The 15,117-nt window shown below is 42.8% G+C and overlaps 1 protein-coding gene across 1 annotated transcript in view; it reads right to left on the bottom strand.

The window, feature by feature from the left end:
* The window catches only part of LOC143923852 (lactase/phlorizin hydrolase-like), a 64,573-nt gene extending 53,924 nt beyond the window's left edge, over positions 1 to 10,649 (bottom strand). The window contains exons 1-3 of the mRNA XM_077447774.1: positions 10,072 to 10,649; positions 6,579 to 6,649; positions 3,262 to 3,342 (exon numbers count right to left, since the gene is read on the bottom strand). Of these exons, the coding sequence (XP_077303900.1) occupies positions 3,262 to 3,342; positions 6,579 to 6,649; positions 10,072 to 10,624 (705 nt within the window). The 5' untranslated portion in view covers positions 10,625 to 10,649. The remainder of the gene's footprint in view (positions 1 to 3,261; positions 3,343 to 6,578; positions 6,650 to 10,071) is intronic.
* Positions 10,650 to 15,117: the final 4,468 nt, after the last annotated feature.

The following is a 15,117-nucleotide window of genomic DNA, read 5'->3' as shown; positions in this document are numbered from 1 at the left end:
ATGCTAATGAATTCAAACAAAATTAGAATCAAATTTGAAAAATTACATTTTGCGACCCGACTTTGGGGCCACGTATCTCTGGGCCACTTATAGCTAGAAACCCCAGTAGAACTAACACTACAACATCTCAAAATTTGGGGTTTCTAGCTCCAAGTGACCCTGAGTTATGGGGCCCCAAATTCGGGTCGCAAAATGTCATTCTCTTCTGCAGAAAAGTACTTGACATATTGTCCATATCTCAGGGTCACTTGGTGCTAGGAACCAACTTGTGGCAGGGGACGTGGCAAGTGGACAATCCACAACTTGGTCATGTGGCACTCATGGCAGGTCACGTGGCAGGTGTCATGGCAAGTGGACAATACACAACTTGTGGCAGGTGACGTGGCAAGTGGACAATGACATACAGCATATGTACATGCCTTGCGATCGACATCCGTGACTTCTTTAATCAGGCATGCTAACAACTTCATTGATGTAATAAATATAAATGAAATAAGATGTGTGTGTTTTTTTGCACTGTACACTGCAAGTATGAAAAGTTGATGTGACAGATGTATATAAGTAACTAACCATCTTCCAAAATTTCTAATTCAAATAGAAAAGATTAGAACAGAATAGAAAAAATATATAATTTAAAAGAATAAAATAAAATTCAAATTCTAATTCATTCTATACGAAATTCGAATGTCGGAAAGAAAGAAATATATATATATATATATATATATATATATATATATATATATATATATATATATATATATATATATATATATATATGTATATTATAAAACCACCATCTTCCGAAATTTCGAATTTAGTATATAATGATTTTGATTTTAATAGAAAAGATTTTAATAGAATATAAAAGAATAGACTAGAAAAACAATAGAACAGAACAGAATAATATCTAATATATTCTATTCCGTTCTATCGTTTTTCTAGTCTATTTTCTATTTTATTATAATCTTTTCTATCCAAATTTAAAATTAATTAATTTAAAAATTTGAATTCATACTATTCGAAATTCAAATTTATTCTATTCAAATTCGAATTTCAGAAGATGGTTGTATATTCTTTCTATTTTATTCTATTAAATGATGGGGAAGGGGGGGCTTTTTTCAGCCCCCAAAAAGAGGGTGGGACTTTACATGAAGCACGTGACTGCAAAAGAGTAGTTGGGTCTCTGCGGGGCCCCCTGCTGCGGCTCCCGGTTGAGGGTACCCTGGATGGCTTGCGGTGCCCCGCCACTACACCATCATTATATAGAACCCTAGTGAGTATATATACATACAGTAGTTATAGGGGTTTTTACGCCCCACCCCTGATTATATCTGCTCTTGCCCATCCTGTTTTTGCTCAAATTTATATCTTTACAGATACCGATACTACATGTGCTTGCTCCTGACGAGTGGCATGAAAGCCACGAAACGCATAGAGCCAATATTTGCCGTGTTCTCTTCAGATTCAGATTCTCTATAATATGACCAACCATTCATCCTCACAGGCTTAATGAGGCCTTAGGTCCTGCAGGCTATATCGTTTAATTATGGTTGTATCCCATTCTGATTGTGGTGAACTAGGGAATTTTATTGAGGTCTCACCTTAAGTGATTATTGCTTTATTTTTTGTTACTATTTTCTTTATCATTTTACCATTGATATGAATATTACAGTGTATGTCTATCTATTTTATGACTCATTTGTGCATTTTATGTATGATTACACATAATTTGTGATTATCACTTGTATGTTCTAGTATCATGTGAATAAAATGATCACCCAACTACTCTTTTTGCAGTCACGTGCTTCATGTAAAGTCCCTCTTTTTGGGGGCTGCAAAAGCCCCCCCTTCCCCATCATTTACATTGGGATGGAAATGTATGACCTTACCAGGCCATTATTTCATTAACAGTCCCTAGGGATGGAAATGTGTGACCTTACCAGGCCATGATTTCCTGAAAGTCCCTAAAAACCCTTCCTTCTCTCTTTCCTTATTCTATTAAATTATATTTTTTTCTATTCTGTTCTAATCTTTTCTATTTGAATTAGAAATTTTGGAAGATGGTTAGTTACTTATACTTACTTATATATATCTGCCACATCAACTTTTTATACTTGCAGTGTACCAGTGCAAAAAAAACACACACATCTTATTTCATTTATATTTTTTGGTATCAATGACGTTGTCAGCATGCCTGATTGAAGAGATCACAGATGTCGATCGCAAGGCAAGTGCTGTATGTCATTGTCCACTTGCCACAAGTTGTGTATTGTATTTGTCCACTTGCCAAGTCACCTGCCACAAGTTGTATATTGTCCACTTGCCACAACACCTGCAACGAGTGCCACGACACCTGCCACGAGTGCCACGTGACCTGCCACGAGTGCTACGTGACCAAGTTGTGGATTGTCCACTTGCCACGTCACCTGCCACCAAGTGACCCCAGATATGGGCAATATGCCAAGTACTTTTCTGCACTTGGTACTTGGTATGCAAACACAATAGAACTAGTGCTACAACATATCCAAATTTAGGGTTTATAGCACCAAGTGACCCCGAGATACGTGGCCCCAAATTCGAGTCACAAAATGTCAAGCACTTTTCTGCAGCAGAGAATTACATTTTGCGACCCGAATTTGGGGCCACATATCTCGGGGTCACTTATAGCTAGAAACACCAAATTTGGTATGCAAACACAATAGAACTAGCAATACAACATTTCCTAATTTGGGGTTTCTAGCACCAAATGACCCCGAGATACATTGCCCTAAATTTGGGTCGCAAAATATTTTCGAATCCGGTTGAAATAGTTTCGAATGCGGTTGAAATAATTTAAAATCATGTTCAAATCATTTCGAATTCAGTAGAAATATTTTCTAATTCGGTAGAAATATTTTCGAATTTGGTTGAAATATTTTCGAATTTGGTTGAAATATTTTCGAATGCGACCGATTTTACGAATTCGGTAGAAGACAAAACGAAATCCGAAAACGAATTTAACGAATATAACTAAACGAAATTAATTAATTAACGAATTAAAACGAAATGAAACTAAACAATTTTTTTCCTTTTGAACATGTCTAGTTCTAATGCAAAAAAGAAAAACGGAAAAGAAAAAGCACCCAAGGGAGGGATCAGATAATGTAAATCGTCATACATCAATAACAGACCAATAATAATAAAAAAAAAAAATAAGGCAAATCGTAGGCTGCAGTCTACAAAAACAAAACAATAACTCTTATGGCGGGCCACAAATCTTACCTTATAGGCTGTCCATGTTGGCAGTAGGTTAGAATCCTGGCAATTATATTCCAGGTTTAGTGCCAGGAAATCCACTGACTCCTGGAAAATAAATAATATATAAAGACGTAAATGCTTATTCTACTCTAAATGAACACAATAATTTGATTAAAGTTAGAAAAAAACGAATTAAAGTGTCAGTCTGCCAAAGGTTTTATTTTAATTATAGGTGAAGCATAGTGAGCTAAACTTTTTATATCACACAATATTTGAGCAGCAATTTTTCAAACACGTTTTTGAAACAGTTTCATGAATTAAAAAAAAAAGAAAAAAAGAAAAAACAGTAAAATTAGCCAGATTTTTTTGTGAAAAATTATGTTACGCTGAGTAAATAGATACCTAACATGTTACAATTTAAAATTGCCCACATTTGTGGAATGGCACCAAACTTTGGTACTTAAAAATCTCCATAGGCAACGCTTTCAAAATGTTTACAGGTCACCTGTTTAGAGTTACAGAGGAGGACTTGGGCTAAAATTGTTGCTCTCACTGTAATGGTCACGGCGATACCTCACAGTGTGATTTGAACACCGTTCACATATGTGGGCGCGACTTACGTATGCGTTAGCTTCTGTGCGTGAGCACGCGGGACGGGGGCTCTTTCAATTTTTATTTATTTTTTCATTGTTTATTTTGCTTTTACTTTTTTATTTTTACACTTTTTCTTTAAATGTAGCTACTTGTAATAGGAATAGTGTGTGACAGGTCCTCTTTATGGAGAGATGTCGGATCAGAAAAAATAATAAACGATCTCTGCCTTTCCAGCCGAGTCCCGGCAATGTTTATTTCCGCCAGGGCGAATGTGACATCACAACGTCCCACCTGGGCCTCCAAAGGTCAAACAGATGACTAGGGACCATCTAATCAAGGGAAATCTCTATGCTCAACGCCTGGCGCTGGCGGATTCCTTCTCCAGCTCGCCGATCGCATGGACGAGCCAGTAGAAGCACCAGAGAGCGGTGGGAAGGGGGGGCATCGCCCCTGCTATCTGTAAGAATGATCAAATGGCTGAACTGCTGCTATGATTGTTCTTACAGTGCAGGGAATCGCTGGCTGAAAAAGATGATATCTGACTGATGCCTGCAGCTGCGTCTAGCATTCAGATATCCCCACTCAAAGTCCAGGACGTCATATGACATCCTTGGACTGGAAGTGATTAAAGTGGAGTTCCACCCAGAAATGGAAGTTCCATTGATTGGATTCCTCCCCCCCCCTCCGGTGTCACATTTGGCAGCTTTCAAGGTGGAGCAAATACCTGTCAAATTTAGGTATTTGCTCCCACTTCCTGCAAAAGAACGCTGCACATTGTGCAGCAAACTAAGCCATGTCTGGCCCCTCCTCCTCCCTCCCCCCCACCCCCGCTGTCTTCTGGGACCTGTGTGCCTCAGGGACCATTCAGAACGGGCAGGGCGACTCACACATGGGCAGTAGGGAACCCGGGAGTGAAGCTGAAAGTCTTCACTGCCTGGTTCACTTACCAAGAATGGCAGCGGCAGCACCCGGGAGTCAATTTGAAGATCGGCTTCGGGTGCCGACATTGTGGGCTCCCTGGATAGGTAAGTGTCCTTATATTAAAAGTCAGCAGCTACACTATTTGTACCTGCTGGCTTTTATTTATTTTCCCAGGCGGAACTCCGCTTTAAGTAGATTTTACACAGCGTTCCAACTTTTTGGAATTGGTATTGCAATTTTCCTGCATGGGGTTTGGAGTTTTCCCACCCACCATTATTTGTTCCCACTTTACTATTCTATTTTCCATATAGAATTGGCACTGCTGCATTTTCATGGCTTACAACATACTAAACCATGTCATAGAAAAGTGCCAGCAGAAAAAAGACCAAGCGTTCCATCAAGTTTGTCCCTTTTTTATTGGTTTATTTTTTATTTATTTTTTAATAAGGGAAATAAAAGTGATAAAAAGTGGAATATTTTGGGATTCGTGGCTGGCTCTTATCAATATACCAAGTAAGAATACTTCAGTTATGCTTCTACTATGGAGGCTCTCAGAGTTAGGACTGCAGATAATGCTGGGGTGCCATGTAGGGTCTCTGCAGCTTACGCATGTATTTGCAAATGTGTGCAAACTAAACCCAGTTTTAACGCAAATTGTTAGACAGGAGAATTTGGTTGGTTGCAGGCTGGCTGATGAGTTGAGCTGGGAATTTTTATGGTCTACGACATGTCGTAGGGGTGACATGCGTTGCCCCTACCATGTGCTCCTTGCTGCAAAGGCCAATTATAAGTGGAGGCAGTGGCTAGTTTTTTTAATTAATGGAATCTTAGAGGTGAACCTTCAAGTGTATCCTCTTACATGCTTATTGGGCTTTGTTGGTCATTTATTGGTTAAGCCACCAAAGTGTTCTATTGTCATACGTGCACTGTCCGTGGCTCGGAGACAAATTGCCCTTAAGTGGACCTCCCCGCATCCTCTGATTATATTCAATTGGATATTTGATCTTAATAATTGCATTTCCTATGACAGACATATTTTTTTCTTAGAAACTCATCTAAGAGGTTTGACTCAATCTGGTCACCATGGCTAGACCATATGAGTTCAGGCTCAAGCTAGGGATGAGTCTGTTCAGATTTAGGTCTGCTGGTAAAATAGGTTCCATCTGCAATGTTTGATGTTTGCTATATGTTAACGGTGGGGATTGCTTTCGTTTTTTTTTTGTTGCAGGTTTGATAATATTTTTGGTGATATGCTTTTTTTGCTTTTTCTTTGTATGTTTATGTGTTAAAAAAATCCAAAATAAAATCTGATCTAAAAAACAAGGAAAAAAAAAGCAAAAAATAAATAAAAATAGCGACCAATTAATTTTCCATTTAACTTTTGCAATCGTGAGGTCTGAGGACCACCATGCTTTAGCAAGAACTTGTTTGGATGCGGTAAACAAGAATGTCAGTTGAATTTGGGTGTTTGTGCAAGCGTGCAATTTCTGGTTAAGCAGGGCCTCTTTTGGAGATTCTGTAAAACCTTTGCCCCAAAAGTATATATGCCACTTGGTATATGCAAGACCAATAAGATCTAATCTAAGTGCATTCCCACTAGATAATAGGATGGGTGCTAGGGGTTTTGACAGCCACAAAACTTGAGCTGTAGCTATCCAGAGTGAATTTCACCAAGGGTCCCTGCTTTAATTATTTTTATGATATATTATTTTGCTTGAGCTATGTTTCTGTGCATTTGGCTGTTTAGTTTATATACCACAGACAACAACAAAAAAAAAAACAACATATATAAGTGCATAAATGGTTGGTGAAGAGGTTATGTTTACCAAGAAATGTTCTTGAATGGTAGGGAATACATCCACAAGGGCTGGATCTGCAGCAATTGACAGCTGTCCACCTGATGAAGGAATTTTAAAAACATTGTTATATATTAGATTTAATTATATCTACTTTTTAGGAGATATAAAAAACCTGTTTCTTTATCAACTAGAAATCAGGCTAGGTGTAATGACTTACAGCAGGCAACCCTTTGAGCTCAGTGTGCTGAAAAATGTTTTCAAACAAAGTGAACTTGCCGATTTTATAACAAAAAAATGTCAACTTCACACTCTCAATCACTAAAAGGATTTTTTATAACGTAAATGCTGTAAACTACTTTAGTAGTGAAAAATTAACATCCTGCACTCTCCACTCACCCTCTCTCAGGGTCAGGGAGAGAGAGAGGGAGAGGGGGGCAGGAAGGAAGAGAGGGGGTTAGGGAGAGGGAGAGAGAGAGAGGGGGGTCAGGGAGAGAGAGGGAGAGAGAGAGAGAGGGGGGGTCAGGGAGAGGGGGGCAGGAAGAGAGGGGGTCAGGGAGAGAGAAGAGGGTCAGGGAGAGGGAGAGAGAGGGGGCCAGGCAGAGAGGGGGGGCAGGGAGAGAGAGGGGGAGAGAGAGAGAGAGAGAGAGGGGGGGCAGGGAGAGGGGGGTCAGGGAGAGAGGGGGGTCAGGGAGAGAGAGGGGGTCAGGAAGAGAGGGGGGTCAGGGAGAGAGAGAGAAGGGAGCAGGGTCTGTTCAGTGAAAGTGCTCACTCTCTTGTAATGGTCCCCAGGGGCTCACTGGTTCATTCAGCGTTTTTTCAGTGTGGCTGTTGGCTGCTTGTTTTTAATCTTCCCGCCCACCTACCCTTCACAGACGGAGGGGGCGAGACTTGGGAGAAGTGTGTAGCTGATGTGACATCATGATCTCAGAGCAGAGGGGGGATTGCTGGACACGCATCAGGGCGGAGATCATCCTGCTGGGGGGGGGGGGGGGGCTGGGTGGTTGCTGAACACATGATGCCAGAGCAGAGAGCCATGCGGGGGGGGGGGGGGGTGGCACTGCTTGACACATGTCAGAGTGGCTGCCTGGTGTATAGTTGCAAGCTCTGTGGACAGTGCAGGAGTAGAATAACCAGTGGCAGTGCGCCCTAGGCAGTTGCCTTGTCTGCCTAGTAGGAGCACCAGTCCTGGTCTTTATATTCCCCAAGGCAAAGCACCTCCCTCACAGTTAGTAATCACTGCCAGGGAACATATTTAACCCTTTAATTGGCCCTGTTAACCCCTTCCCTTCCAGTGTCATTAGTACAGTGACAGTGCATATTTCTTAGCACTGATCACTCTATTATTGTTGCTGGCCCCCAAAAAGTGTCAAAAGTGTAAGTTAGGGGGAGGGGCTGGATATGGAGCCATGAAGACACTGATGAGCTGAGCTCTGAGCAGACCAGGCAGACCCATCACATCTGGTGATCATCAGAGGGCTGCAGAGGGTATATCAAACTATATGCCAGCACAGAGGAGATCTAAGGCTGGTACTTGTGTCCCTGCACAGAAAGACTTGTGGGGCTTCGTTTCTGTGGCTTCGCCAGCTGCCCTGGTTATGGCGCCACCAAAAGTAACATCAAAGGGAAAAATTCCAGAAGCTACAGTCTCTGCTTTGGAATCTAGCTTCTCGTTTAAATGGGTGATGGAGAAACTTAAGTATTTAGGAATATATCTTACACGGTGCATAACCAATACATTCTGGCATAATTGATTAATATTAGAAGCGATCTTAGGAGATGGAGAAATCTGACACATACATGACTTGGAAAGAACAGTATTTTAAAAATGAACATAATGCCCTGATTATTGCATTTATTCCAGACTTTGCCAGTGGCAATTCCAGCTAACTTTCTAAGCCAATTAAACCAGGAGTTTATACAATTCCTATGGGCAGATTGCCCACCTGGGATCAAGGCAGATACTTACTATGCCTAAAAAATGTCAGGGTATGGTATTTCCAGACCCAGTCCGCTATTACCAAGCAGTACATCTATCCAGAATCTTAGACTGGTGCAACCACACAGGGACAAAGAGTTGGATATCTATTGAACAATCCATTACGACCGTCCCACTTAAGGCCTGCCCATGGTTACCATGTAATAAATGCCCAACCAGGTAAGGGAACATCCTATCATGGGCACTACCTGTAAAGTAGCGTGCTTAACCAAACCGAGGTTGATAAAACCTTCAAAGATGACAACTATGACACCAGTGATTGGAAGCCCAGATTTTGTACCAGGACTATTTGATCCTAAATCCCATCAATTTATAGAAATGAATAAAATCAGAATGCAAGATTTTAGGGACTCGGGAAGATGGAAGTCTATAGCTGATATTCAGTCAATGCTATCACCACCTTTATGATATGGCAGGCACCCCAACTATGACACTATCTTACATCTTTACCATTTGATCCTATGATAATGCTTGGGCCTACTGCTTTTGAGCAATTATGCGCAATGGGCCCAATCACTAGACAAGGCCTTTCTAGGGCAACTGCAGAATTGATAACATCTCCAGAATTGCATATTCCATCTTATATTGCCGCATGGGAAAGGTATTTGAATATCTCTGATGAGCAAAGAGACTTGATTTATGTATGAAATGAAAAATAAACTATTTTGTCCAGAATGTAAGAATCAGGATATAAGTTATTAACCCCGGTGGTATAGATCACCGGAGAAATTACATCGTATGTTTCCTGGGAGAGCAGGGAATTGAATCAAAATCACCTGAGACTTGCTTTAGGTGGAATAACCACCAGGACCCATACTGCTGGGAACTCTAGCTGGGGAAATGGTTTACAACCTAGGCATACACAGCAATGCATCTCAAATCATTGCTTTAGAGGATACCATTGCTCAAGATCAGTGCTGGGAGAAGGTCGTCCAGCGCCCAGGGCAAAGACACCAAATTGCACCCCCCTTTCCCTTAGGGTTAGGGTCAGGATGTCCCCTACCCCTGCAATAAACCATTGCTCCAGGGGCAGCCGCCCCTCCTGCCCACCCCTTGTCCCGGCCCTGTTCAAGGTCTCAGGTATGATAAGCATAGGCTCCCCAGGAGTGTAGCAGTCACGTGGAGTATAACTTTAATGCCTACTACAAGCAGCTCTTTGTGCCAGTGAGTCATGTTTTACAAATTACTAGTATGCAGATCCTCACTTATAATTATAGTGGATCTAATTGTTAGATATTTCCAAGACCAAGGCATGATCATGGGCATCCAACTTCTGTCACAGTCACCATGGAGAGAGCAGGATGCTGATCACATCAATTTCTACCAGGTGATTACTGCCCTTTAACAGTGATGTACAGTGACATAACAGAGGAAAAGGCTACTCTGAAGTGGCAGATTGGTTTATGCCCATTTATAAAAGGGGGCAATAATAAGGAAAACAGCCAAAATATCTGGTTGCTAAGGTACAACCTAATACAAAGGGCTTCAACATGATATAATTCAAAATGCAACAGGACGTCTCACCAGTTGTGGAATACTTGCTGCGGTATAAGCTGGATATCTTCACATGTTCCTGTAGCAGATCTTTTAAAGAGACAGTTGTCTCATGTTTGGGGATATCGAAGGTGATCCACGTGTGGACCAGGTCCCCGAACGTGCGGAAGGCAAAGTCAGCATAGTCTACATACATGTTAGGCTCAGTAGTTTGGCGGATGGATAGCACATCTCCACTATGCAATACTACTAAAGGTTTGATCCCAGCCTCAGCCAGGACCTGGAGAAGGCTCCTGTAACACAGCACTTGACTGTCACCCTTGACCATGGAGCTCTCTACTAAATGTATCTTGTAGTGGGTGACTCCATTCTTTTGCAGAACCAAAATCCGCTCTCTCATCTCATGTACATCATTTTCGTGGCAATCAAACACATCAAATGTCCTTGCTGCATTGTGTAAGTCCTCGATGTTACTTCTAAGAGGTCCAGCAATTGTAATCAAGTCTTTAGCAGTTGCAGAACAGTTTCCATGATACAGTGATGAGAGGAGAACTAAAATAAGTCCTCTCCAGGCCAGCGCCATCCTGATCAGAAGGTACAAACATACCGGTATTAGGACACTTATACCTTCTCTGGGACCATAAACTCCTTATTATCTTTCCTACTGATAAGAAAACTGCTGAAAAGCTTTTTATTGATGAAGATTTGCTAATGTATGATATAGAAAATACATGGAATGTATTTAAACAGAACAAGTGTTAATTATTATCTGAAAGAGACAGGATTCAGGGTAGGACATGATGCCTTTGGTTTAGCAAAGGGACCCATTGAAAATTAGGAAGCCACATATGGCTGGGTGGTCAGGACAGAGGAGACTGGTTCTGCTTATTCATAGCACATAATAATCAAATTTTGTATTTCTCACATTTTCCATATATATATATATATATATATAGGAAGGCCAGTATGGTGGCCTGAATTTATGGGAGGAGCCCGGGGGGTATTTAACCAGCCCGCTCGCCTGTGGTCTTTGTCGGTTTCCTGTGCGCGGCACGACGTCACTAGGCCGACTCTTCGAAACTCGTTAGCGTCCGTGAGTTACCGCTTCGTAGTTGTTCGAGGTCCTCATTCCCGTTCGCAATTTACGCACTAACGCGTCGATTCGGCTGTCGGAGGTAGGCTTTTTTCGGTTGACTTGTCATTTCATACATTGTAAATGTCTTGTCACTAAACCTCGATATCAAACTTACGAGTCATTCGTAAAACCCTACACACAGCCGCGACGTCTGTCTACTACTCGTTACGTTATCATACCAAACATTTCTTTGTTTTTGTGTACCTCACACCGACGCAAAGACACAGCTTTGTTTAGGCGTGTCCCACTGTTTTATGCTCCACAGACTAATCGATGTTTCTCGTGGATTTGATGGGCACTGGTCAGTGCCATGTCAAGGCCGAACCATTTCAAACCATGTCAGATCATTTCAAATCATTTCACTCTCACTACCGCGCTCCGATTCGAATCCAGTCGCATCCACAATGCACCGATTCGTCCCGGTGCGCCCCAGTTGTTTTTTCGGCCACATTTCAGTACATGCTCCAGAGTCCCATTTGTTGAGTCACCGACTCATGCCTCTGTTATGGTAAATCATTTCACTGTCACGTATCACGTTCCAATACGAATCCAGTCGCATCTACGATGCACCAATTCGTCCGGCGTGCCACAGGTATTTTTCGGCCTCATTTCAGTACATGCTCCAGAGTCCCGTTCGTTGTCAGTCGCAGGTTGCGGCGCACCGATTCGTGCCTCTGTCATGGGAAATCATTTTACTGTCACGTATAACGTTCCGATACGAATCCAGTCGCATCTACGATGCACCAATTAGTTCCGGCGTGCCCCAGGTATTTTTCAGCCTCATTTCAGTACATGCTCCAGAGTCCCGTTCGTGGTCAGTCGAAATCGCGGCACGACCGATTCGGGCCTCTGTCATGGCAAACTTTGTCACTCATTTCACTGTCACTCACCGCACTCCGATTCGAATCTAGTCGCATTCGTGATGCACCGATTCGTTCCGATGTGCCCCAGTTGTTTACGGCCTCATTTCAGTACATGCTCCAGAGTCAGGATTCATTGTCGGTTGCAGGTTTCGGTTCTCTGATTCATGTCTCTGTCATGGGAAATCATTTCACTGTCACGTATCACGCTCCGATACGAATCCAGTCGCATCGTGCGCTAATTCGTCTCGGCGCGCCCCAGGTATTTCAGCCACATTTCAGTACATGCTCCAGAGCATGCACGATTAACGGTCAGTCGCAACAGTGGCATGATCGATTCGTGCCTCTGTCATGGCAATCAAAATAATTTCACCGCCATGTACCGTTTCGAATCCAGTTGCATACGTGATGCACCGATTCGCTACGGTGTGCCCCAGTGCTTTAGCCTCATTTCAGTGCATACTCCAGAGTCTGGTTCAATATCAGTCGCAGTCGCGGCACGGCCGACTTATGCCTCTGTCATAACAGATATTTCATTAATTTGACCGTCATATACCGTGCCCCGATTCGAATCGGTCGCATTCGAGATGCACTGATTCGTTCCAATGTGCTCCAGTTGTTTTGTTCCCAATTGGCTTGGTCGCATTTCATTACATGCTCCACAGTTCAACTCGTCACTTATCGTCTGAAATGTCGTTTATCGCAGTCAGCCTATGTCACGGCAAACATTTCACTTATTCACTTCACACACTTGTCACTTGAGTCTAATCCACTCATACCAACAATACATTGGTTCGCACCCGTCATTTCAGCATTACAGGTATTGTTCGCATGTTGCCTGTCATTCCTCCAAGTCCGACACTCACTATAGATCGATCCTTCATGCTTCGAATTTCAGCCAAGGGTCTTGATTCGTTCGTTAAAACCTTCGCCTCACTGCTACTCCCCCTGATAGTCGCACAATCCAATGCATCTTGGTTTCCTTTTATACACCTTACGACCGGTTCCTATCAGGATTCATTACATATAGTTACAAAGATTCGTCTCAGTTTCATTTTCATACACGCTACAACCCGTTTCCATTCCAGTCGCCTCAGCGGCAAATCGATTCGTACCGGGTTCATTTCGTACTCTCCACGGTCTGATCTATATTAGATTAAATTCATACACTCTAAAACTGGTTCTTATCAGATTAATTTCATGCGATCGACTCATATAAGATTCGTTTCATTCTTACGACCGATTCATATTGGATTCATTCCATACACATCCAAGAAACAACTTCTTGCACGCTGCTAGCACGCACCCAAGCATACACTCCCTGCAATCATTGCAAACACATTTCCAGGCACAGACTTCTTGCAATCGTTGCAAGCACGCATTTAAGCATAGACTTCTTGCAATCGTTGCAAGCACGCATTCAAGCATGGACATCTTGCAGTCGTTGCAAGTACGCATTTAAGCGTAGACTTCTTGCAATCGTTGCAAACATGCATCCAAGCGTAGACTTCTTGCAATCGTTGCAAGCACGCATCCAAGCATAGACTTCTTGCAATCGTTGCAAGCACGCATTCGAGCATAGACCTCTTGCAATCGTTGCAAGCAGATGTCCAGGCACAAACTTATTGCAATCATTGCTAGCAGGCAGTCCTGGCTAGCTCAATAGATTGCTTTAGGAAAAAAACCTGGATACTTTCCTAAATGTACATAATATAACGGGGTACTTATATTTATAGGTAAAGTTGATCCAGGGAAAAATCCGATTGCCTCTCGAGGGGTCAGGAAGGAATTTTTTCCCCTGCTGTAGCAAATTGGACTATGCTCTGCTGGGGTTTTTTGCCTTCCTCTGGATCAGCTGTGGGTGTAGAATTGGGTATGTTGGGTTGTGCGATACTTTATTTATTTGATTTGTGGTTGGACTGGATGGACTTCTGTCTTTTTCGACCTGGCTACCCATGTATCCTACCATAACTCCTTGCAATCGTTGCAAGCACGCATCCTGGCATAACTCCTTACAATCGTTGCAGGCACGCATCCTGGCATAACTCCTTGCAATCGTTGCAGGCACGCATCCTGGCATAACTCCTTACAATCATGGCAAGCACGCATCCTGGTGTAACTCCTTGCAATCGTTGCAGGCACGCATCCTAGCATAACATCTTGCAATCGTTGCAAGCACACATCTTGGCATAACATCTTGCAATCGTTGCAAGCACGCATCCAAACACACGTTCAAGCACAACTCCTGCAGTCTTCGCAAGCACATGCGGTAACACAAATTTCTCACAGTCACTACGAACACATCTCCAGTGACAAACTCCCATGCAATTGTCGCAAGCACACGTTTAAACACAACTTTTGCAATCATGCCAAGGCACGCGACTTAGTAAAGCTTCTTGCAATCATTCTTTTGCAAGCACATTCTCAGTGGCACACAAACTGGCTACACGTCATTTTCAGCAGCACTTAATTGGCCACTTGTCTCCTGTGGCTTTTTCTTACAAACCACTCACCGTTTCCTGTCTGTCATCTCTCCCTTAGGACAGTTGAGTTCAACTTTCGTCCTGCACCAGGATCGTGTTGACACACGCAACTGGCTTCTTCTTGTAACACGGTCAGGCTATACCTAGCCAGCGTTCAGCATTTCTTATCCTTACAGGACCCGGAGAGCCATCTGTCTTTACGGCCCATACAGTAAGATCCCCACTACGAGGCATCCAGAGGCATCAGCCCATAGCCAACAGCAAACGCTCGCCCATCACAACTGCCATCTTTAGGGACATATAAAATCCTCGCACATTCCCCAGTCTAGTCATCCAAGCGGCCATCTACCTGGCCCTTTGTGGTTTTCCACGGCCTAGCCAATTTATCATTAGTAGCACTGGCAGCCAGGTTCTACACAGACACCACCTGATGAATGCTCAAATCTGCAATACGGGCCATTATCCAGGGTCGATCTTTATGTCACGCCTCCTGGTCTTCCTCTCACGGACACAGGACCCCTCTCAGATCCTTAATTTAGATGCCGTGGCAATAGCAGACCTATCAATGTCGGAAGGTTCCTTACTGCATGGATTGGTA

This window comes from Lithobates pipiens, unplaced genomic scaffold (assembly GCF_037356315.1).
Source record: "Lithobates pipiens isolate NorthernLeopardFrog02 unplaced genomic scaffold, aLitPip1_a1.2 Scaffold_22, whole genome shotgun sequence".
Lineage (NCBI taxonomy): Eukaryota > Metazoa > Chordata > Amphibia > Anura > Ranidae > Lithobates > Lithobates pipiens.
Note: the sequence above shows the minus strand (reverse complement) of the source record. Positions and strands in the feature narration are given on the sequence as shown.